The sequence below is a fragment of the Erinaceus europaeus genome, chromosome 10 (assembly GCF_950295315.1).
Source record: "Erinaceus europaeus chromosome 10, mEriEur2.1, whole genome shotgun sequence".
Classification (NCBI taxonomy): Eukaryota; Metazoa; Chordata; class Mammalia; order Eulipotyphla; family Erinaceidae; genus Erinaceus; species Erinaceus europaeus.
In genome coordinates this window covers 72619673-72645392 of record NC_080171.1, presented here as the reverse complement: position 1 = coordinate 72645392, position 25720 = coordinate 72619673, and the positions used below count along the sequence as shown (strand labels likewise).

The following is a 25720-nucleotide window of genomic DNA, read 5'->3' as shown; positions in this document are numbered from 1 at the left end:
TCAGGATCCTTATGCGGGTCCTTGAGCTTTGTGCCACCCATACTTAGGCTGCTGTGCTACCACCCAACTCCCTCCTCTTTTGCTTTTTAACAAGGTGAGAAAAGGTGTGGTAGGCCCAATGGCATACTGAAATAACAAGGTGTTTGGTTTCATCTCCTTTCTCATCATTACAGGTTTCAAGCAGTCACCTAGAAGCTCCACCTAAAATTAAAGTTAAGGTGGCTTGAGAAGTGGGCCTGTGGGTAGAGTCCAGCTTGCAACCACGTAGTCCAGAGTGTGGACCCCAGCACCAAATATGCTTAAGTGATGCTCTCATTTTCTCCTTTCACATTAATTAACATGTAAATCTTTAAAAAGTATCAATACTTCTTCTATAACTTAAAAGAGTTAACTCAGGTACAGTGAGGCAGCATGATTATGCAAATGATTTTGCAAATGACTCTAAGGTCTCTGGTTCAATCCACAGCACCACTTTAGGCCAGAGGTGAACAGTGCTCTGGTGTGTGTGTGTGTGTGTCTGTCTGTCTTTCTCTTATTAAAATAAAAAGTAAATACAATATATCTTAGAAACAAATAAAACAGGAGTTAACTCATAGGCTCCATTGGAGATTACTCCTCTAATGAACTGTCTGCCTAATAAGGTCTTTTGCCAGTTTCTGTTGGACTTATTTTTTTCTTCTTTTAATTTCAGACAAAGAGGGAGAAAGTTACGGAGAAGGGGAGAGACACTACAGCTTTGCCTCATCAGGCATTCATGCTTCTGCCTGGCCAGGTACTCCTATGTGGCAAGGGTGCTTGACCAATGGCCCCTGAGCATGGTGAAGTATGCTCTTTACCCAGTGAGCTAGCTCCTGGCCTTCTAGTAAGGTCTAACCTGCAAGCTGAGTAACTAGCAGAACTGTGGAAATGGAGCAGAGCTGTCAGAAGCTGCCTCCTCTCAACCGAGGAGGGCCAGTGGACCTTGCGCTCAGCTGCCGTTTTGCAATCCATCTGTCAGGTGTTGCTGCCACTGCTATAAGTCAATAGGATCATGCAGACAGCTGTCTGAGATGCAGCAGGACGAGCAAGAGAGCTTAATGGAATTTTATTTTGAAAATATGGCAAGAGTCTAAGGCACTTCAAACACTTAAATACATATAAGACCAAAGTAAATGTGACATGGTAGAAAGGCATCCATAAATAGGCAAGAGAACTATCGTATGTTTCTCTCTATAGAGGCAAATACACAGCCAATTGCTCCAACACAATTTGGCTTTTGTCATTTGATACAGCTGTGCAATTAATCAAAATATGGTAATGTCACCTGTAGCTCTTCATGCTCTTACTATGGAGTATAAAAGTTGAAAATACTGTGTCAATTGTATTTCGATATCTTTTATATATGAAAAGTCATATAATACATCCACCTAGATAGAACCAACAAAAACCAGTTACGTTGTTATGTTTTATACTTCTTGAGAGTTCCATCTTTTATTTATTTATTTTTTTATCCAGAAACTTACCAGCCCAGGACAATTAAAAAAAAAATCACCTCAACTTTCTTACTTTAAAAACAGTACAGACAAAAGAGAAATTAATAAAAACCATCCTGGAGTTTTCAAAGAGCTTTCCAATGCATCCACACCAAGTGAATATAAATACTTGTGGGGAAAAAAATGCTGTACCAACAAGAGCCTGTCGCTTCTCAGAAGGGAGAAAAGAGATCAAAGTTGCCAGCCCAGATCATGGTACAGTTTCCTAGCACAGTACATAACGGAGCAGGGGCTCAGCATCAGAGAGCAGGGGACAGTGTGCCCACACGCAAAGGCCTGACAGCCAGAGAGGAGTCGGTGTATGCGATGCAGGCTGTCTTCTGCTGGTCAAGCATCCCTGGTGCAAGCTCCAGCCCTCTGTCTGCTGGTGAGCTCAGGCACAAGGCATATACATTCAGTATCTGTCACCCCAACAGGAACAATTAGCAGCTTAATGGTGGCCTTTAAATCCTTGACTATTTGCACATAATCAATCAAAGGAGCCTCTGTGGGTGGGACCAGGAGATGTCTTCCTTCCAAGTCTAGGTGTGCCCTGGAGACCAGAAAAAAAAGGGGGTAGGGGTTAGTAAGGGGCATTGGGCAGATAAGTATGTCCTCTGTGGCAAAGAAAGTTTCATCCACCAAAGCTGCCAACCACCCAGGAGGCAAAGAAGAGCCAGGAAGGCAGGACGTGGGTCCCCCAGCAAGAAGAGCTCTCAAGCCAGCAGAGTGCAGCAGTGCCTGGTCAAACTGTGTGGGGAAGTCAATCCTCAGGCTGCGCAGTGATGCACCTGGTTGAGTGCACATAGTACCATGCTCAGTGACCTTGGTTTGAGGCCCTGCTTACCACTTGCTGCAGGAGGGGACACTTCATGAGCGGTGAAGCAGGACTCCAGGTATCTCTTTCTCTCCCTCTCTACCCCCACTCCCTCTTAATTTCTCTCTGTCCTATCAAATAAAATAAAAAGAAAGAAAGAAACAAAGTCAATTCCCCATTCTGTGAGGACACCCTGGATTAGGGATGTTGTTTACTGCTGGCTTTGGGAAAATGCCAGGAACATGGTGACATAGGCTCATGGGCTCAGGATGTGTGTGCTTTGGGTAACCATAAGAAAACCATTCTGGGCCTGGGTGATGGTGCACCTAGTTGAGCATACTCACTGGAATGCACAAGGACCCAGGTTCAAACCCCTCTTCACCTACACAGGAGAAATTTTCAGGAGTGGTGAAGCAGGGCTGCAGGTGTCTCTCTCTCCCTCTCTATCTGCCCCTCCTTTCTCAATTTCTCTCTATCTCTATTAATAATAAAAAAAAAAAGCTGAGAGGGAGGGGAGGTTGGTAGCACACCAGGTTAAGCACACATAGTGCGAAGCACAAGGACCAGCTTAAGGATCCTAGTTCGAGCCCCCAACTCCCCATCTGAAGAGGGTTTGCTTTGCATGTAGCGAAGCAGGTCTGTAGGTGTCTTTCTCTCTCCCTCTCCTCTCTCAATTTTCTCTCTGTCCTATCTAACAGCAACAACAACAATGGAAAAAAGATGGCCACTGGGAGCAGTGGATTCATAGTGTAGGCACCGAACCCCACCAATAACCCTGGAGGTAGAAAAAAAAAAGCCACCAGGAGCAGTGGCTTCATTGTGCAGGCACTAAGCCCCAGAAATAACCCTGGTGGCAGTAAAAAAAAAAAAAGTAAAGAATAAATAAGTCAACAAAACTCTCATGTGAGGTAAGAGAGTACATGTGTCGCAAGGACAAGCAGAGCCCAGCCCATTCACTCTTCTGGCTTCCTGGATGAGACAAAAACCAAACCTGAACATTCCAAGTGCTAAGATTCTACTTCCAGAATCCTGAAACCTGCACCTACTGTCTGCTTCCAGAGGAAGGGGGATCAATGATTTAATGGCTCTCAGGCTGTTGAGAAATGCCAAACCCATAACACTGACCGGAGACGAGGCTTTTGCAAAGTTGACGTGGGCATACAGCAGCACAGCGATGTCTTTGTGTCCGGCTTCCAGAGCGATGGAGAGTGCGGTGCTGCCGTCCTGGGGATGAAAAGAACACACAGGGCTGAGCTCTCACACTTTCAGAGAGCCAGAAGGCAACATGACAAAGCACTCTCCAGTAATGAGGGAGGCTCACCAGACGTTTTCAATTTTATTTTCTTTTACCAGAGAACTGCTCAGCTTTGGCTTTGAACCTGGGACTCTGGAGCCTCAGACATGAAAATCTATTTACAGAACCACGATGCTATCTCCCCTGTCTTATTTTCCTATTATTTTATTCATTTTTATTAGTGATTTGATAACGGTTTACAAGATCATAAAATTTCAGGGATATAGTTCTACACCATATCCATCACTATTTCAGATGCCAAACCAAATCAACTTCACATCAGCAACGTGTTATATACTAAACCCCCCCACCGCCACGCCATGGAGGCTGTTCAGCATGCTTTCTTTTGCAGTCTTGAGTAATGGAACACACCATTGGAAAAGAACAACTATATAGCTGAAGAGCTATTACTCTTAGGCACTACCGTACATTATTCTTTTTTTGTTTTTATTCACCACTCCTGGTGGCCATTTTTTTCCCCTTCCTATTTTTATTAGATAGAACAAACAGAAACTGGGGTGGGGGGAGTGGAGATAGAGAAGAAGAGATAAAGAGAGATACCTGCAGCGCTGGTCTTCACCGCTAGTGAAGCTTCCCCTTGCAGGTGGGGCCCAGGGGTTCAAACCCGGATCCTTGCACATGGTGATCGGTGCACTTTTAGCCAGGTGTGCCATTGCCCAACCCCCTACATTTTAATTTTTAAAAGTAACATCCCACTGGCGTCAACCTTCATGTATTTCACTGAGCACACATGCTACCATGTGCAAGACCCAGGCTCAAGTCCCCAGTCCCCACCTGTAGGGGGGAAGCTTCATGAGTAGTGAAGCAGCGCTGCAGGTGTTTCTCTCCTTCCTTCCTTCCTTCCTTACCTCTTTCTCCACTCATTTCTGTGCTATCAAACAAAAAATAAATAAATCTTTTTTTTTAATCTTACTACTTACAGATACACTTTAAGAAACCTTTCAGGACTTTTCCTCAGTATTCAAGTATGAATTCAGTATTCTCCACTCAAAGGAAATGATAACAAAAGGAGGTCACTATGGGGTCTTCTCCTCACACTAGTGACTTCTACACATCCTGGATCCTCAGTAGAAGCAGGCTGCCCATGAAGAACTTTCACATGTTAGATTCCCTGCCAGAAGGGGGTTCTAGGAGATGGCCAGGGATATACATTTACAGTTAAGTGCTACTTAATGGCTGTATGATCTCAGGAGCGTGTTACATCATTGCAAAGGTTACAGAGTGTTCATACACAAACCTAGATAGTAGAGTCCACTACACATCTATACTAGAGGGTATATTCCATGGGGACCACGACTGTATATGCAGTCCACCTTTGGCAGAAGCATCACTGAGTGACACATGACTCTAGTCTCTTTTAATTCAAACGAGCAAGCACTATGCTCTTTATTTTGACACCCTGCAATTTCCCAAGGATTGCCTAATTTTGTGTTTGGAGAGGAAGCTGAACCCACAGCCCTAACCACCCTGGTGAATGTTAAGAGTAACATCTGGAGATGAATGCTGTTGGCTTACACAAATCCATCCTACAGAAAATAGAAGGGGGAGCTCTCACTACGGGAAAGAAAAAGTCTTTCCCGTCAATGCCTGGTCCCCATTAGAGTACAAGAATTTAGATGGATATAAAAGGAGCATGAAGACAAAACCCAGCACAGCTTATTTTCTCTCTAGCCTTGAAAGAAGCCTTGCTCTCAGGTTGCTGTCAGCAGGAAGTCATTTGTGTGTGGTTTGAATCTTAGGGTCCATCTCACCTACTCTGAATTCTGGGAACTGCTTTTCTTCCAGAGGCCATCTGGGTGACTTTCGCTCCTTGAAGGATAAGGGTGGAGTCAATTAGCCGAGGCATTCAGGGTTTCCGGAAGTCACTGTGCCTCTTTGGACTCTTGTTACTATAACTACAAGCAGTGATTTGCTGAGAGAGCGTGGGGCGGGGGCAGGGAGAATAAGGCAAACTAACAAAAATGAAGATACAGGGAACACAAACTATCCTCAGGGAAAGATAAGATGGGAACTCTCCCTCTGCTCCAGGGGAAGCTGTGAAAATCTCAGGAACACTCACAGGATGCACACTGTACAAGTCTGTCTGTCCTTCCGGCCAGTGAATAACTTTACTGGTTTGCTCTGATTGTGGGCTCAGTCTCACATGCAGATGACATTTAGTGCTTTTATTTTATATTTTATTTTCCTTCTACTCTCTTAGTATTTAAAAAAAATATTTATTTATTTATTCCCTTTTGTTGCCCTTGTTGTTTTATTGTTGTAGTTATTCTTGTTGTCATCGTTGTTGGATACGACAGAGAGAAATGACGAGAGGAGGGGAAGACAGAGAGGAGGAGAGAAAGGTAGGCACCTGCAGACCTGCTTCACCGCTTGTGAAGGAACTCCCCTGCAGGTGGAGAGCCAGGGGTTGCGAACCGGGATCCTTAAACCTTCTTAGTATTTTGAACTGAGGAAGATTCGGTCTTATCCTGTGCTTCAGAGTTAAACATTCAAACACAGAGCCAACCTAACCTCTGTGACTTTTGCGCATGCTATCACCCAAACCTAACTCCTGGTGTCTTGTCTACCTTCCTACTCCTACATCCCCCCTGGCCCATAGGCACCCAGACATAGTGGCTCTCCTGAGAAGTCTTCTTGGTTACCAAGTTATCTGAGGGTGGGGGCAGCTGGGGAACTGAGAGTGGAGATGGGATAATGATGATGGAGGGATGTGCTTCAAGATGGTCTGGAGGGCCAGGCGGTGGCACAACTGGTTGGGTGCACATGTTACCATGCACAAGGACCTAGGTTCAAGCCCCAGTCCCCATCTGCAGGAGGGAAGCTTCATGAGTAGTGAAGCAGTGCTGCAAGTGTCTCTCTCCCTACTTCCCTCTCAATTTTTCTGTCTCTATCCAATAAATAAATAAATAAAATATTAAATAAACAAAATATTCTAAAAAGCAGGCCTTGCAGAATCCACACTTCCCACACCCAACCCTGCCCATGTCCAGGCCCCGGGGGACGCACTCACGTTGTCCTGCAGGTGGCCGTTGCAGCCTGGCTGGGCCAGCAGTAGTTTGACAATTTCGGCATGGCCGTGCTCACTGGCGCACATGAGCGCCGTGGAGCCTTCGTCGTCCTGCACGTTCACATCGGCCCCACAGGCCAGCAGGCCCTTCACCATGTCGATGCGCCCATGGCTGACTGCCAGCATCAGTGCCGTCTGGCCTGCCTGGGGAGGAAGGACAGGTGGCTTCAGGTGCAGAGGACACTGGATGCGCAGGGCTGGGGCCAGGGAGGTGGTGCACGTGGTAGAGTGCACATGTTACCATATGCAAGGACCTGGGTTCAAGCCCCTGCTCTTCACCTGTAGGGAAGAGGCTTTCCGAGCAGTGAAGCAAGTGTTGCAGGTGTTTCTCTCTCTCTATATATATATCTGTTCCTCCTCTCTCAATTTGTCTCTATGCAACAAAAATATAAGAAAATGAAATTAAAAGAAAAAAAGTCATGGGGGGCAGGGCGGTGGCACACCTGGCTAAGAGTACATAGTACTATGAGCAAGTACCCACTCAAGGACTTGGGTTCCAGCCCTTGGTCTCTACCTGCAAGGAGGACACTTCACAAGTGATGAAGTAGGTCTGTAGGTTGTCTCTCTTTCTCTCTCCCTATCTCCTCCCCTCTCAATTTCTTTCTGTCCTATCAAATAAAAGGGGGATGGGGGGAAAGGCAAAATGGGTTCCTAGTGCTGGCACTGAGCCCCAGTGATAGCCCTGGAGGCAATAAAAGAAGAAAAGAAAAAAGTCAAATAGTGGGTGGGGGTGGGGGCTGGGTGGGGGTGCACTTCATAGAGCGCACATGCTACCATTTACAAAGAGGGGTTCAAGACCCCAGTTCCCATCTGCAGAGGGGAAGCTTCACAAGCAGTAGAGCAGTGCTCAACATCTCAGCCTCTCTCTCTCTCTCTCCAGCTTCCTCCTCTCTAGTGATTTGTCTGTCTCTATCCAACAAATAGACAAAATGTTAGCAATTTTTAAAAAAAGTCAACGGTTGAGGAGATAGCATGTTTATGCAAAGTGGCTCTAAAGTCCTTAGCACCACCATAAGCCAGAGGTGAGCAGTGTGGGGAGTGGGGGAGGTCAAATAGTGGGTACACCAAGCACATGTTCAAGCTTGAGGACTGAGGTTTGAGCCCTAGGCTACCTCATGGCAGTGCCTCCAGAGACAAGCTTCATGAACAGTGGAGTCATATTGCAGTAGCTCTCCTGTCTTTCAATATTTAGGGGAGAGAAAAAAAGAAAAGGTCACTGGGAGTGATGGAATTATGCACACACTGAAGCCCAGTGATAACCAAGGTGGCCAAACAAAATAAAAGGAGGTCAGGTGGTAGCGCAGCGGATTAAGTGCACATGGTACAAAGCACAAGGATCCTGATTCGAGCCCCCTGGCTCTCCACCTGCAGCGTGGTTGCTTCACAGGTGGTGAAGCAGGTCTGTAGGTGTCTTTCTCTTCCCCTGTCTCCCCCCAATTTCTCTCTCTCCTATCCAACAACAACAACGACAACAACAACAACAAAAAAGAACTGTGGGACCAAAAGTGTGCATAATAAAATTATATATATTAATTAATTAATTTTTTACCAGAGCATTGCTCAGCTTTGGTTTATGGCGATGTGAGGCATTGAACCTGGGACTTGAGAGCCTCAGGTATGAAAGTCTCTTGGCATAACCATTATGCCATACCTCCACCCAATAAAATTGTATTAAAAAAAGAGAGAGAGATACAGTTGGAACTAAGAACTGAGCAAGGTTCATACATCAGGGCTAGACCAGCAAGGGGAGAAACAATGAATGAAGGTGGAGAGGGAAGCAGTGGTCAGACATTTCTGAAAGTGTCTACTTTAAGGAAATAAAGGTCCATTAAAAATAAACAAATAAAAAATAAAAAGTCAAATGGTATGGTGCAAGACTTTCATGCCTGAGGCTCTGAGGTCCCAGGTTCAGTCCTCTGCAGTCCTCTTCAGTCCACCATCAGCCAGAATTGATCAAAGAAGAGTCAGAGGGTGAGGTACAACCCAGGTTTGAGTCTGGCCCTTCCCATACTGATAGAAGCTTCAGTGCCGTGGTTTCTTTCTTTCTTTCTTTCTTTCTTTCTTCCTCTCTTTCTTTCTTTCTTTCTTTCTTTCTTTCTCTCTCTCTCTCTCTCTCTCTCTTCCTCTCTGTCTATAGAAAAAAAGTCAGTCTAGACTGGTAGAACCTCAGTGATGACAACAAAAATAAATATTGAAGCAGGTCTGTAGGTCTCTCCCTCTCTTCCTCCTCTCTAATAAAAACAACCAAATAAAGAAGATAATAAAAATATTTAAGTAAATAAAGTGGCCTGGGTGGTGGTGCAGTGGCTAGGGTGTCGGTTTGGGAAGTATGAGATCCTCAATTAGAACACTGGTACTCTCTTTCCCATTTCTCTCTGTCCTCTGAGTAAATACATAAAATATTTTTTTAACTGGTTAAGTCAGTCAGTCAAAAGGTAAGCATAATGGGCTGGGCACTCAGTGGCTGGCATGAATACAGACTCCAGGGGGCAGCCAGGGAGCAGCTGTCAGCAGTGAATGGTGAGGACTCCCAGAGCCCACACAGGCAGGCAGCCCAAAGAGCTGGCACTCAGCACGGGAGCCAGCAAGTGTGGGCTCAGGAGCAGGTGCACTCACCTGGCTGGCTTTGGCATTCACATCCCCACAGCCAAAGAGTTCCTCCACAACCTGCATGTCCTTCTCTGCCTCCACAGCGGCCAAGGCTGCCAGCATGATGGGTGTATAGCCTGCCTTGTTCTGGTGATCTACGTCACACACATCTGCAAAGACATGAAGTCTCATCAGAAGGGAGAAGCTGTCACCTCCTGGAACGGAAGGCATAGTATCTGTCAGAGCCATGTGGAAAGGTCTCAAAGTGTTGGAGGGACAGGAAGGAAATATGTTTTACCACTAAAGAAACTAATGAGGGGTTAGGCAGTGGCATGCCAGATTGAGCACATGTTTTCATGCACAAGGACCCAGGGTCAAGCCACTGGACCCCAATTGCAGGGGGAAGCCTCATGAGCAGTGGAGCAGGGCTGCAGGTGTCTCTCTGTCTCTCTCCCCCCTCCTTCTCATTTCTCTTGGTCCTATCAAATAAAAGAAAAAAAAATGTCCTTAAGGAGAAGTAGATTCATTGTGCAGGCACCGAGCCCTGGCTAAACCCCTGGTAGAAATAAATAAATAAGAAAAGAAACAAACAAAAACTTCTCATCCATGGAGGTGGTGTAGTGGATGGAGTGTTCTCTAGCATAAGGTCTTGAGTTTGATCCCTGGTGTGTCCCATGTGTCAAAGTGATGCTCTGGTTCTCTCTCTCTCTTTCCCTCCTTCATTGATTAATTACCAGCAGGCATGGGATGTCAATGCTTCAGCTTCATGACTCTGCTACCAGGTTCTGGATGCTACCATGATGTCAACCTGACTTCCCTGGGCAGATGACCTCACCAATGTGTTCTAGAGCCCCGTCTCCCCAGATCCCTGCCCCACTAGGGAAGAAAGAGACAGGCTGGCAGTATAGATTGATCTGCCAATGCCCATGTTCAGCGGGGAAGCAATTACAGAAGCCAGACCTTCCACCTTCTGCATCCCACAATGACCCTGGGTCCATACTCCCAGAGGGATAGAGAATAGGAAAGCTAGTGGGGGAGGGCATGGGATATTGAGTTCTTTCTGGTAGTGGGAACTGTGTGGAAATTTACCCCTCTTATCCTATGGTCTTGTCACTATTTCCATTTTATAAATAAAAATTATATAGATAATAAAAAAGCCAACAACAACAAATAAATAACCCTTCATAAATCCAGAAGGTGCTAGCAATAAGTTTCTATAGCACAGTTTGTTGGTAACTGGTGGTTGCACTGCACCAGCAGGGAGGCATCTGGGGTTGCTCTAAGTAGTGGGTGTTGTGAGGAATAAACAATGTGGGATCTAAACTGAAGTTGTGTGGAGGAAATCATCACACATGGTAATGTGGGCACTAGATGGGGCATGCCATGGCCATGCTCCAGAGCCTTGTAATTCTCAAGGAATCTTCATAGATTAGGTTATCCTCCAAGCAGCATGAAATTCCTTCAGTACTTTAGCGAAATGAAAGGAATGAACAGTGCACAAGTTTTTACATGTGACCAACCATAGTTTAAATGTTTAGACTGTCTCCATCATAAGCAGCGAGAAGAGAAGAGACGATGCAAGCCTTTCTTGGCTTCTAACACAACCACTAACTAGGGCACAATGGCATTTACAGTGGCAGAGTGTGTGTGTGTGTGTGTGTGTGTGTGTGTGTGTGTGTGCACGTTTGCGCGTGTGCATTTTTTAGTAGAAATAAAGGTGAAAACACTGTGCTGTTGCAAGTGAGCTGAGGTGTTTTTAGAAGCTCCTTGGTACCTGTGTTCTTTAAGTCTCTCTCTCTTTTTAACCACCAGGTTCATTGAAGGGGTTTGATGCCTGTACTATGAATCCACTGCTCCTGGAGGCCACCCCCTTCCCCTTTCTCTTATTGGATAGAGAGAAATTGAGAGAGGAGGAGGAGATAGAGAGGGAGAAAGGTAGACAACTGCAGACCTGCATTGCCACTTGTGAAGCTTCCCCCTGAAGGTGGGGAGCAGGGGCTCAAACCCAGATGCTTAAGTGAGTGCTTGTACTTAACCAGGTGTACCAGTGCCCAGCCCCCCTGTTCTTTAATTCTTAACAGAAGCGAAATCATTCTGGCTTCAGAAACACTGACACCAAAATCTCAGCTGGAGATACTGCCCAGTAGAAAGTCAATCTAGAAAACTAACTAATAGCATCTAGACTACTATCTACTATCTACTGATAGGTCTTGTCCACTCAATTTTTCCAAATTGAGATTAAATTGTTAGTTTTAGGAGTAATCCTAAAATCTTGATTTTTTTTTTTTTTTACTCTCATAGCTATTATCCACTTTTCTGTCTAAGCAATAACTTGGCCTAACAGTATCACCCACTCTGTTTACAGTCTGGAAAGTCTGAATGGAGAGATGCTTGGAATTCCTTCTTGTAAGATGGAAGTGATCTGATGCTAACACGGCATCGAAAGTAGAAACTAGCAAAGGTAGGAGAGAGAGAGAGAGAGAGAGACAGAGAGAGAGAGAGAGGAATAAATCTGCTTACCTGCTTCTATACATTGATTCCAGTTTCCCCCAACGGGGGGGGGGGGGTGGGATTAGACAAGTAACATGAGAAAAGTTGACAATTTTCTTGCATCTAAGTCAGATGTCCACATTATATTTTTCAGTAATTAGATGAGGTTCTGAGTTCTTTATTAGTCACATATTAACAGTGAATGTAGGGGCTGAATGGTGGTGTACTTGGTTAAACACACATGTTACAATGTATAAGGACCTGGGTTCAAGCCCCTGTTTCCTACCTGCAGAAGGAAAGCCTCACTAGTGGTGAAACAGTGCTGTTTCTCTCTCCCTCTCTATGTCCCCCTTTCTCTCTCAATTTCTCTTTGTCTCCATCCAATAAATAATAAAAATATTTTTTAAAAATATGAACATGGGGGCCGGGCAGTAGTCCAGTGGGTTAAGCACCCATAGCGCAAAGCACACGGATCAGCGTAGGGATCCTGGTTTTGAACCCATGGTTCCTCACCTGCAGGGGAGTCACTTCACAAGTGATGAAGCAGGTCTGCAGGTGTCTATCAATCTCTCCCCCTATGTCTTCCCCTCCTCTCTCAATTTTTCTGTCCTATCCAACAACAGTGACTGCAATAACAACAGTAATAATAACTACAACAATAAAAACCAAGGGCAACCAAAGGGAAAAAAAATAGCCTCCAGGAGCAGTGGATTTGTAGTGTGAGCACCAAGCCCAAGCAATAACCCTGGAGGGAAAAAATGAGATGAATATATTGTGAATATAAACAAATGGGGGGGCCCTTTGGGACTAGAAAGACCACTGGGTTGCTCCACTTGAAAGACCAAAAGGGTACTATTTTTTTTTTTTTAATTTTTATTGTTTTTTATTGCCATCAGGGTTATGGCTAGGGCTTAGTGCTGGCACTATGAATTCACTGCTCCTGGTAGCCATTTTTCCTCACCCCCCCTTTCTATTTTGTTTTGATAGGATGGAGAAATTGAGAGGGGAAGGAGAGACAGAGGTCACTATTTCTCAAGGGCTCCTTCTAAGCACAACCTCCTCATTCCACAAACCCATTGGCTGTTTTCTGGTTTGGCAGGTTCTAATTACAAAGAAGAATTTTCACTATTCTCATGAGTATGGCTTTGGCTATTAGAATGACACTTTCGTCACCCTATGCTGCTGATTTCCTACCAGGGATATAATTTGGTGGGAGTGGTGCTTGTTTGGTGATGGCAGTTCTGCTCAGACTTCTTTTAATGCAGCAATGGGGAAGGAGCCCAGAGCTTTCTGCACCGCAAGGTGTATGCTTTACGGGGTGAGCTGACTCCAGTCCCTCAGCCCCTACCCTGACTCACTTGCACACCTGTACAGATGGAGGAGGCTCGTGGGAGAGGACAAATGGAGCAGCCAAAGTCGTAACTCTGGCCCCAGGTATGTCCCTTCTGACAAGAAACCAGCCAAGCCTGTGTGATACAGCTCAGGACAGAACATGAGTCATATTTATTAGCAGGGATCCACCTTACTTAAAGGCAGCTCCACAGCAGCAAATATGTCTTCTGACCTCCTTTCAAAACAGACCCAGGATCTGTGTCACCACATTTTGTGTAAATGTCAGACTTCCCATGAGCAAGTGACTCACTAGCTGTGTTCTGGCCACATCGTATGGAAAAGCAACGGAAGAGGGTTCTAGAACAGCCACAGCAATGAGGGGCAGAACAGACAGATTCTGGGAGATGAATCACAGTCGAGTGCAGTGAGGGAGCCAACATACCAGCATCCAAGAGCAGCTTGACAATCTCAAAGTTGGAGTGGGACACGCTGTAATGAAGGGCAGTGTTGCCGTTGCCATCAGCCATGTTGATGACATGGCGGAGTACATCCGGAGAGATGGCCTCAAAAGCAGCAATGTAGTCCCCCACCATGGCTGGTACAGCGGACTTCTGACTGGACACTCGGAACCACTCATGCTGGAGTGTGTTCAGGCAGAACCTCTATGAAGACATCAAGGGAGTGGCCATTAACCCTTCCATTTATAACTCTTTCTGAGACCCAGTTGCCATCTTGAGAGACCAAGCCTTTTATTTATTTACTTCTTTAATAGAAAAAATACTTCATATATATATATATATATATATATATATATATATATATATATATGGAGAGAGAGAGAGAGAGAGAGAGAGAGAGAGAGAGAGAGAAAGAAAGGCCAGAGAACTGCTCAGTTCTAGCTTATGGAAGTCCTGGGGATTAAATCTGGGACCTCTCAGCCTCAGGCATGAAAGTCTTTTCTATAACCATTATGCTGTCTCCCCAGGTCCAACAAGGCCTTTTAAGAAAAACATACTTATTTATTTCATAGAGACAAATAATCAGGTTGGGTGGGAGAGATATAAATACCTGCAGCACTGCTTTACTGCTTGTGAGGCTTCCTTGACACCCCCCCCCCACACACACACAGCTGGGGACCAGGGGCTTGAACCTGGGTCCTTGTGCATGGTAGGTAATATGTGTGCTCAACCAGGACTGCCTGGTCCCTGTAACCAGGCCTTGTATAGTAAAAATGTATGTGAGAATTGGTTCTCCAATTCAGCCAGTAACACTTTTATTTTATTAATCTATTAATTTATGTACTGTGCTACCACCAGGGTTATTGCTGGGGCTCCAGGCCTGAAAAACTCCAACATTCTCAGCAGAATTTCTCTTTTTCTAGATAGAAGGTGAGAGGCAGAAAGGAAGAGAGACAGAGACCCCACAGCAATGCCCCACCACTCATGAAGCTTCCTTGTGCAGATACCCCCCAAGTAGTGGTCACAGGTTTACCCACAGGCCCTTGCACACTCTACCAAATAAGCCATCTCCCCCTACCCCCACCTGATTTGAAGTGACATATAATCTGATTTTTATACAAGACCATAGAACAAGTGGGCAAGGACTAGCTCACAGAGGTTCAGATTCTGGCTCTGTTTCTAATTAGATGAATGACATCACAGAAGACAGACTGTTCTGTGTCTCAATGTCTTCATCTGCAAATGAAGATAAAGAAAAGAACTTCTGTGGTCTGGGTGGTGCCACAGTGGATAAAGCATTGGATTCTCAAGCATGAGGTTCTGAGTTCAACCCCCAACAGCACATGTACCAGAGTAATGTCTGGTTCTTTCTCTCTCCTCCTATCTTTCTCATAAATAAATAAAGAAAATACTTTTAAAAAGGAAAAGAACTTCCACTCACTGTATTACAACTGCTGAAGACAAATGAGGTAATGCCTGGCTGAAACATAATGCATAATGCACCTTTCATGTGACTGACTTTCTTAGGAGAAATAGCTTAGCCCATCCTAATTATGAAGATGAGGCATAGACGGTGTTGCTGATGAGGACAACTTCTTCTCATGGGTCCTATTTCATCCTAACTTAGCATTCATTTTGTGTTTTATTATTAAAAGAGTAAAAAAAAAAGCATATCAAAGAAAGATGTGAACACTATGTGAGGGGTCAGGAAGGTGGTTCAGTAGGTATAGCACATGCCTCAGATTTAAGCCCTGGCTCTGCCTATGATGGCATGGTGCTTGGATTCTGACATATAAAAAATAAAGAAATTAAAAACAACAACAAACTTCAAGCGGGCCGAGCTCCATGGATGCTAGAATAGTACTTTGAAGTCTCTGCTTCTTTCTAAATATTTATGGGGGGGGGGGTCAGGAGATTGCTCACTCAGTAGACCACACTGTTTGCTGCCCACAAGATCTAGGTGAGAGCCCCCTGTCACCTGAACAGGGGAAGACACATGAGTGGTCAAGTGATGTGGTGTCTCTCCTCTCCTTGCCCCCCACCTTCTAAGAAAAAAAAAGAGTCTAAGTCTGCCAGGAGTGGTAGCTCTGTGCGGGTGGCAGAGTCCAGCAATAACCCTGGCAGTAAAAAAAAAAAAAATTAATTCACACAGGCCCAAAGCCTGTGTATTGCATTTATTAAATCAATCAATCAATCAATCAACCAATCAATCAAAGCATCATAACACAAGAACTCCTCTCCCTATAGACAGGATGATCCTTGAACTATAGAGCATTCTTCCATCTCTTGTTTTCCTGCTCCTGATTACTCAGTTTTAATGCAATTCTGATGTAATATTTTGGCTCACAAGGACAAGGTCCTGGCCAGGAGCGAATGTACCTATTCTCTTTCCAGCTCCCCCTCCCATTCAGATTTCTATTCTTTGGTAGCCTCATACACAAGAAAGGGGAAGGAAGAAACCTATTGATGATCCAATTCGCTGTCCAGATTTGTCTACTTGTCCCTGCCATTGTGCCTGTTCACGCATCCACTATGAGTTATAGCACCACACTCTGAACCCATCTTCACTATATTCAGCGACCCAGAAATGTAATGATCATGCTCGGAGAGGGGTTGTAGGAATGAAAAGTCCTCCCTGAATACCACAAAGCAGGCTTTTGAGAAAAAGGTATATATAGCTATCACATTTAGAGCCCTAAAACATCTCTCTCTTTTTTTAAATGGAGGAAGAAGGGAGAGAAAGAGACAGAGACAAAGACAGAGACAGAGACAAAGAACATAATACTGAAGCATTCTTCAATGTGGTAGCAGCTGAACTTGAACTTAGGTTGTGGGCATGGCAAAGCAGCACAATACCCAAGTGAGCTATTTCACCAGCCCCTAAAACACCAGTTTTAAGTTCGGGTGGGAAGTAGTGCATTTGATAGAGCACACATGTCACAATGTGCAAAGACACTGATTCAAGCCCTCTATCCCCCACCAGTGAGGTGAAGCTTCACAAGTGGTGAAGTAGTGCAGCGGGTATCTCTCTATCCCTCCTTTTCCTCTCAATTTATATGTGTGTGTGTGTGTGTGTGTGTGTGTATGAATTAATTTTTTAAAGAAACAAACATCATGGGAAATATCACACAACACAATGACAGATGATTGCTTTGATATTTGTGACCAAATTATATACAGGCATTTAGTTGACACAAATGGAGTTCAACCTGGAGTTCTATGTTCTACCCAAAGCAAGAGTTTTTAGTATTTCCTTCTGTAAATGACTAGGGAAATAGCCCAAGCTGGGAAAGCACAGGACTTGTATGCCTGAGGCTCCTACTTTGATGCACCATATTACCAAAGTTGTGTTTGGGATTCTTGGTCTTACAGGAAACAGATATATCTCTAAAATAAGTTATTAAAAATATAAAAGCTCCCACATTGGGTGGGAGAGATATCACAGGGGCAGCACATGGGGCTTGCAGTGCTAGAGGTCCCAGGCTCAATCCCTGAGAAGTGAGTACTCCAGTTCCCTTTTCTCTATCCCTGTTATTAAATGAATCTCTAATATTCCATTTGTTGCCGGAGAGACAGTTCACCCGGTAGGACACGTCTATTGCAGCCCAGGTTCAAGCCCAGCACAATCAGAGGAAGCTCCAGAGCTATGTATCTCTCCCTCTTTCTGTCTTTGAATGAACCTCACATGTGTGAGGCCCCCGCTCTGGAGGAAAAAAAAAAAAAAGGAAAGAGAAGCAGATTCTCCTTTCTTAGCACAAGAGTGTTAATATTCAGCTAGTTCTACTGAATTTGCCTTTTAGTAACATAAATAAGGAACCATAAAAAACAAACAAAAAACCCATGCCATATAGTAGAGGAATATGAGTTCGATGGGCTAAACAAAACATGGGGCAGTACTCACCTTAGGTATTATCTAGTACCCAAACAAACAAGTGGCTGCCAGTCTGGACGAGACTTGTAATCTCTGGGGCCTTGATTAAAGCAGGATGGACCAGTATAAAGTCAGCTCACTGGCATACTCATGTTCATACCTCTTACGCCTATAACAGCTACCCACAATTCCTCGGACTGTGTTTGTTGTACAAGAGAAAAATCATTTGTCCTTTTGGGGATAGATAATTCCTGAAGGTCCTTTGGATCCTAACATTTTGATGTCCTAACTCTATAATCTTAGGGACCTTATAAATTGACTTCTCAGAAGTTGCTGACTTAAGTTTACTCAGTACAAACCACCACATGAAGACCATGGCTGACATGCAGAGACTGAGATACTGAATTAACTTGAGAAGCTGCATTTTCTCAACGCACTGGAAGAAGAGCAGAAACCTGTCTCGGTGCCAGTCAGACCCATTACCACATAATTTGTTATCAGTCTTATGTTGAACATCTAATATCAGCTCACTAAGGTCAATTGTCAACTACTGTGCTGTTTGCTCGATTCTCTCAGACTGTGAGAAGACAAGTGCAGCTACTGCTATGTTTAAATCTAACGGCTGCCTGCATTCCACATGAGAGCAGAGTAGGCAGTCTCTTAATTGAAAGGAATGTTGGCCTCAGCCCAGATAGGTTACTTTTTAAAACATATGCTCAACTGAAAAAAAAAAAAATTCTGGGATTCTGCTCTCTGGAACACATGGTTCTATAAGCAGAAAAAGAACAAGCAGGGTGAAATGGAATGACTGCAATTAGCCCTCCCTCCCACGTACAAGTATATGTCTCCAAGATGCACCACCCCCAGGAAAAGTACAGGGTGGGGTGAGGAGAGTAGAAACTGGGTCTGAGGGAGAGGTTCATCATGGTGTGACCCAATGAGCAGGCTGTGTGACACCCACTCTTCCCACATATGCTAGAAATAGTTTAGGAAAAAACATACTGGCAGTAACAATTCTGGGTCAGGCTGGACACCTTTAGCCTGTAAACTGGGTGGTTTACATCCATGGGGCACAGTGTCTATAGCTCAGACTTACCATGTCTTTACTGGTCAAAGCTTTGGGGTCATTGATATTATTTTTCAGCAAGTTGCACGCAGACAACATCTTTTCACTTAATTCATACCTGATGGGGGAAAAGAAGCATTCGTAAGGGAACACAAAAGGAAAGGCATTTTTTTTAAAGAAAAAAAGTTCAAGTTTCTTTTTTAAAAGTATTTTGCTTATTTATTTATTTATTGGAGAGAGAGAGAGAGAGACAGACAGAGAGAGACAGAGAAAGGGAGAGAGGTAGGTAGAGATGGAGAGAGAAAGACATCTGCAGCACTACTTTGCTGCTTGGGAAGTTTCCCTGCAAGTGGGAACTGGGTTCTAGCTTGAACCTGGGTTTTTGAGCATCGTAACATGTGCACTCAACTGTGTGCACCACCACCTGGCCTCTCAAACTCTATAATTAATTTTAAAAGACAGGAGGCTCTAAGTCACAGTCGGCAGGTCTTAGTGTCCAGCTTGCTTGTGTGGAGGTGGTTTGTTGCACCCCTAGATGTCTGAAGACTGAGGCCTTCAGACACAGCCAATGCCTCCAGCCAGAGCTCAAGGTCTTTTCAAGGGGGTGGGGGGTTTGGCCCTTATGATATTATGGAATAACATGGAGATGTTCTTATCCTTTTGCTCTAAATTTATAGAAGAAACAAACAAACAAACAAAAAACAAAAACATTCATTTTTGAAAGATTGAAAATACCTGGATCATCCCATGTGAGTATGTTGAGCAGGAAAACACACATCTGAACTCACATTTGGTGACTTGGAAAATTTTGGCTGACTCACATGGAGCCAGAAAACTTCAAAATCAGGTGATACAGGGTATATAATGTATATCTCAACAAAGCTGTTAAAATAGATCTTCATGATTGAGTTGTTTGAAAACACTTGAAAATGAACAGTTGGAAAATACTCAGAAGCATCGTCCAGGAGATGGCACAGTGGGTAAAGCACTGGATTCTAAAGCATATGGTACCAAGTTCAATCCCCAGCAGCACATATACCAGAGTGATGTCTGGTTCCTTCTCTCTCTCCCCTCCTATTTTTTCATTAATACATAAAATATTAAAAAAAAATACTCAGAAGTGAAAAAAACTTACCTTTGTGTTAATGTGGTAAAACTCTGGTTTGCCAAATCATAGGTGTTTTTATTTCCCATAGTAAAAATTTTCATGTTATTAGTCTCTATTTTATAAATGTGGATTCCGTATTTACTAAAATGTTTAAATTTACTACATTTATATGTACATTTTGAATTTAATGTTTACTTTCTATTATTTCATATCAGCTACTATTTATGATATTTCTAAATTTATTCTTGTGGTGACCTCAATCATCCAAAGACCAACAAGAGACATACAAATGATCACATCACTTATATAGTAAATATGATCCTTCGTTAATATTTTTTTTAAAAGTTCCTCTGAGACACAATCACCCTACAAAAACAGTATGACCAGGGCCGGGTAGTGGTGCACCTGGTTGAGTACACATGTTACAAAAACAGTATGAACAGCAATTGATCAATGGCAGCTATATCAAGATAATGGCTTTTGACAAAATCTGAAACCTAAAAATAAACATCCTGGTCACAGAAATTTCTATTATGTTTGCAAATATAAGGAATATATGGTATTCAAACAATGGAAACTTTAGTGATGCTTCATAGTTAAGAGTTGCTAGTGACTCCACATGCAAAAAAAAAAAAAAAATGTCAAGCCTTCTTTCCATGATGCTCAAAGACATCTAGAAGCTGCCACCTTCTACATTTGTACTTAGTAGCATTGTCACAAGATATATTTATCTCTGAGAGACATAAAAAAAGTAAAGCTTTCCTTTGGAAATAGGAGAGTCTTTTTGGGTTGGACTCTCAAGCAGGAGGTCCTAAGTTCAATTCCCAGTGTCACATGTGTCAGAATGATGCTCTGGTTTTTGTTTTTTCTCCTATTAATACATACATCTTTAAAAAAGTTATAGAATTGCAAAACATCCTAACCTTAGTCTACTACTAAAAATACATTGAATGTAGGAGGGAGTAGGGGAGGGAAGGGTAATGTACCACACCTCTCTCTGATTTCCACCTTCTCAGGTTCACATTCCTGAACCTGCATTTCATCTTCCACCCTCATGGACTTGAAACCTTCAATATTAATTGCATGGTGCCCTTCTGCCATTCCCCGAGGGCCTTCATCCTCCTCCTCCTCTTCCTCCTCTTCTTCCTCCTCTTCCTCAGGAAGATACTCAGTGACTTCACATTCGTCATCTGACTCGGAAGAAGAGCTCTCATCTGAGCTGGAATCATCACTTGAAGTTGTTTCATACCTAGGTGGCAATTGGGATTTCAGGATATGCAAGATGGACCCATACTGACCCCGTGACAGAAACTTCTACCATGGGAAAGCTGCTCACTGGCTCCAGGAATTTCAGCAGTGGCTTTAGACTTGCACTTAGATGTCTAAAGTTAGGAGTCTTTAAATATCTGGTGCCTCTGACTTTATAAAAGGATATCGTGGGTTGCCAATCACATAGCATTTGCAGAAGAAAAACAATGACACCACTGGCTTAGTACAAATCAAGAGGACATTTACTTTATGGAAACCAGGACTGCAGTTATTCATTTTTTTTCTTTTCCTTACTTTCTTCCTATTTTGCCTCCACTAACCGTGTCGAAGTGAACATATTATTTAAGTTAGCAGCAGCTCCTCTGGCCCATTCCTCCAAAATATTCTGGGACACAGTGCCCAATAAAATTTAAGGATTTGGATAACAGGCACCATAAAGTCAAACCTCTGTGGAACACCTTAGTCCAGGGAGTGTCTCAACTAACTCTGTACTATCCTTTTTCTGGGTTTTCTGTCTATCATAGATTGGTTAGGTTGGTTCAAGTGTAGAAAGACAAACGGGTTTAACCATTTATCAGGGATAATTGGAAGAGAAGGAATAGAAAAAAACTAATATACATCCTATTGAGAAAGCAAAGAACAGAAAGCACTACTGGGCTACTCCTCTTTGAGTCAAAGGTCCTACAGTGTTGTTGGAGAAATAAACAAAAGGATCCATTTTGAAGGGATAGGTGACTATCGTTGGCCTATGGAGTGATATGCTCAGTCTCTTTGCTTCTAACTTCTGACAGAAGTGAATAAAGTTGTCCGACAGTACAGGAAGCCTGCTGCCTATTGCTTTCGTTGAAGACCATTTTTCTCTTTCAGATCAGAGATGAGAAGGTATAAATTGTTCAGCTTCATTAGGCATCCTTCAAAAACTGACATATCCTTAAAGATAGCAGGAAGAGGAGAGAAGCCCAAATTGCATCTTTCTAAAGAAGGAATTTTCCATCACCAAGATGTGTGAGCTTCTGAAAGCAAGCACCTTAAAGTAGAATTTAAATAGGCAAGAGGCAAAGGAGACAGACTGTGTATAAATTCTAGTGCTGCCATTTTTCCTTACCCTCCATTAATGCCAACAAACTGAAGATTCTTTTTAGTTCCATTTGAATCTTTGTTACCATCCTTCTTCTTCATGATGGACTTCAGAGTACTGTCATTATTTGCACATACTGTGAGAAAGTGAAACAAGGTGACCAAAATGAACATCAACAAGATTAACTTGCAACCCACAGAAGTTAAATGAGCAGGTAATGCTTATGTACAGGATTTTTTTTTCTCATTCATGTAAATATAGATCCTAGCATGCACAAGAAACTTGCACAAAAGCATTACAAAATTCCGTGTGAAGAAAAAGATTCAAAGTTCCATTAGTAGGGCTATGATATTTATTTTTTAGCCACTGCCTGGGTTTTATCACTCCTGGATGACTTTTGACTGAGAGACAGAGAGAGAAAGATGTCACAGCACCAAAGTCTTCCCTAGTAAGCTGGGAGCAGGACTCAACCTGAGTCATGTATATGGCAAAGTAGGCACCCTCCCAGTTGAGTTATCTTGTAAGCCCAATAAAGTTCTTTAAATGAAAAAAAAGGGGGGGTAGATAGCATAATAATTATACAAAGAGACTCTCATGCTCAGGCTCTGAAGTCTTAAGTTTAATCCCCCACACCACAAGTCAGAGTTGACCAGTGCTCTAGTAAATAAATAAAATAATTTAAAAATGTAATACAAATCCATTCATACTTCCAGACAGAACAAATGTAGTGACAACTATCAGTTATATCGGGGTTTATTGTTTAGGAAGTGGTAACGTGTCTCACTGGATCCTCAAAAGCCACTTACGCATCAAGATAGGTTTTGTCATTTTCTTTAGCTCAAATAGAAAAACATTATGCTTGTCAGACTGAGAAAGAGTGAAATGGGGGCCAGGTGGTGGCTCACCTGGGAGAGTGCAGACATTGTCATGTGCCAGGACCTAGGTTCAAGGCCCTGGTCCCAACTTCAGGGAGGAAGCTTCACAAGTGGTGGAGCAGTGCTGCAGGTATCTCTCTCTGCTTCTCACTCTCAATCAAAGAATGAAAACAAAAAATGGACCACCACAAATAATGAGAGTCATGCGAGTACCATCCCCAGTGATAACCATGGTGTAAAAAAAAGAAGAAAATAAAAAGAAATAGTGAAATACTGGTCTATTAAATACTTTATGATTTGAAAAATCAGATGAGGGTCATCTTTGCCTCATCTTAGATGGAACTTGAATATTTAATGTGAAATATAAGGACAGACATTGAATGAGTTAACCTATAAGCAGAAACTAAAAAATAAGGACAGAGAAGAAAAAAAAAAGAAACTTGAACTGAGTGTGGTATATTTCACAAAAGCAAAAAACTGGTGGAGAGGGCAGGATGAAGAAACTTTCTTAATTTGTTTTTTCCTCCAGCAAGTTTTTCTTTTTATTTCTTCTTCATTTTCAGCCAAGTAATATTCATATATATATATATATATATATATACATGTACATACATAATCTCACTATATTATTAGTCACTAATTTGTCACTGGACATCTGACTTGCTTCCAAATTGAGGCTATTATGAATTGTGCTACTATGAGCTCAGGTGTACATAGATCCCTTCTTATAGGTGTTTTTGTTTCCTTTGGATAAATGACTGGGAGAAAAATTGCTGGAAATAGGTGAAGAGAACCTTGGAATCCTGTGGTATGATTATGATAAGGACTTAAGTTGTGAGTGAGAGTATTCTCCTAATAACTTTGATAGGGAGATGAGAAACTATACCAATCTGATATCAACTGCACTGTAATCCATTAAAATTTATATAAAATAATCAGATGAGGGGCTGATACACTTGGATGGGTGAACATGTTACCATGTACAAGGACCTGAGTTTATGTCCCTGGTCCCCACCTACAGAGGGAAGCTTCAGGTCAAACAGGTCTGCAGGTCTCTCTCTCTCTCTCTCTTCCTCTCTCCCTCCCTCACCCCCTCTCCTCTCAATTCTGTCTCTAACTAATAACAAAAATAAATAAGTCAATTAAAAAGTGAAAAAAATCACCTGGCTGAGTGCACATATTACAATGTGTAAGGACCTGGTTCGAGCCCCTGGCTCCCACCTGCGGGGGGAAAGCTTTGCAAGTGGTGAAGCAGGGCTGCAGGTGTCTGTCTCTCTACCTCTCCCTTCCCTCTCAATTTCTGACTGTCTCTATCCAATAAATAAATAAATAAATAAAGGGTGAGGATAAATGCCATATGCAAAAAGACTCTCCTGCTTGAGGCTCCAAAGTCCCAGGTTCAATCCCCCTGTAACACCATAAGCCAGAACTGAGCAATACTCTGATAAAATTAAAGGAAAGAAAATAATTTAAAAAATTAAAAAAAGAAAAAAGTACAAAATTAGTTTTCTTATAGCAACTGTTGAATTTTTTCTTTAGTTTTTTAAAAAATATATTTTATTTTTAACCAGAAAAAAAGAGAAACTGAGGTCCATGATTGTTCAACAATTTGTTTGGCTTTGTATGTTAACTCCCTTTTCTGCCACCAGGTTCCGGATACTGACCAGAATTCCCTGGACAGACGACCCCATCAATGTGTACTGGAGCGCCACTTCCTCAGAGCCCCACCCTACTAGGGAAAGAGAGAGGCAGACTGGGAGTACGGATCGACCAGTCAACGCCCATGTTCAGCGGGGAAGCAATTACAGAAGCCAGACCTTCTACCCTCTGCAACCCACAACGACCCTGGATCCATACTCCCAGAGAGATAGAGAATGGAAAGGCTATCAGGGGAGGGGATGGGATATGGAGATCGGGTTATGGGAATTGTGCGGAATTGTACCCCTCTTATTCTATGGTTTTGTTAATGTCTCCTTTCTTAAATAAAAAAAAAAAGAATAGGAAAGCTATCAGTAGAGGGGATGGGATACAGAGTTCTGGTGATGGGAATTGTGTGGAGTTGTACCCCTCTTATCCTATGGTTTTTGTCAGTGTTTCCTTACTATAAATAATAAAAATTAAAAAATAATAAAAAGTAAAAAAAAAAAAAAAAGAGAAACTGATACAGAGGAAGGTATACAGAGAAAGATCAGAGGGGGCCAGGAGGTGTCATTCCCGGTTAAACACACACATATCAGTATACAAGGACCTGGGTTCAAGCCCCCACCTATAGGAGGAAAGCTTCATTAGCAATGAAGCAGGGATGCAGGTGTCTCTGTCTCTCCCCCCCTCCACCCCCTCTCAATTCCTCTCTTTCTCTATCCAATAATAAATAAAATAAAAAGATAAACAAATAAATAATTTTTAAAAAAAGATGAGAGAAAGAGAGAAAAATGAAAATACTGCTCACCTCTAGTTTATGACGTGGTACTGGGGAGTTAACCTGAGACCTCAGAGCCTCAGGCATGAAAGTCTTACAGCACCATTATGCTATCTACCTAGCCTTTTATTTTAATGAGAACGAGAGAGAGAGAGACATAGAGACAGAGATGGAGACCAGAACACTAATCAGCTCTGGCTGATGGTGGTGCTGAGAATTGAACCTGGAACCTCAGAGTCTCAGGCATGAAGAGTCTTTTGCAAAACCATTATGCCATCTCCTCTGCCCTCTTTAGTTTTCTTAATTTAAGGAAGTTCTAGGCCTACCTGCCTACTAGCTTCCTAATAGTTGTTCTTCTGGGCCAATGGACACAAAGCCACTGACATCAGATGGGATGCTGGAGCCCTAAGAGCTGTGAATGAGTGAGTGAGTGAGTGAGGAGTGAGAAGTAAGGG

General features: G+C 43.0%; 1 protein-coding gene across 5 annotated transcripts in view; it reads right to left on the bottom strand.

The window, feature by feature from the left end:
* Nucleotides 1-1068: 1068 nt before the first annotated feature.
* KANK1 (KN motif and ankyrin repeat domains 1) overlaps nucleotides 1069-25720 on the bottom strand; it is a 246845-nt gene continuing 222193 nt past the window's right edge. For 2 of the 5 annotated variants that reach the window (XM_060199745.1, XM_060199746.1), the window contains exons 6-14: nucleotides 21999-22107; nucleotides 20616-20873; nucleotides 18547-18634; nucleotides 13564-13783; nucleotides 9327-9469; nucleotides 6654-6854; nucleotides 3454-3552; nucleotides 2359-2459; nucleotides 1069-2064 (exon numbers count right to left, since the gene is read on the bottom strand). In XM_060199745.1, coding sequence (XP_060055728.1) covers nucleotides 2382-2459; nucleotides 3454-3552; nucleotides 6654-6854; nucleotides 9327-9469; nucleotides 13564-13783; nucleotides 18547-18634; nucleotides 20616-20873; nucleotides 21999-22107 — 1196 coding nt within the window. In that variant the 3' untranslated portion in view covers nucleotides 1069-2064; nucleotides 2359-2381. The remainder of the gene's footprint in view (nucleotides 2065-2358; nucleotides 2460-3453; nucleotides 3553-6653; nucleotides 6855-9326; nucleotides 9470-13563; nucleotides 13784-18546; nucleotides 18635-20615; nucleotides 20874-21998; nucleotides 22108-25720) is intronic. The other 3 variants (XM_060199748.1, XM_007528455.3, XM_016190553.2) reach the window with 3 other exon arrangements.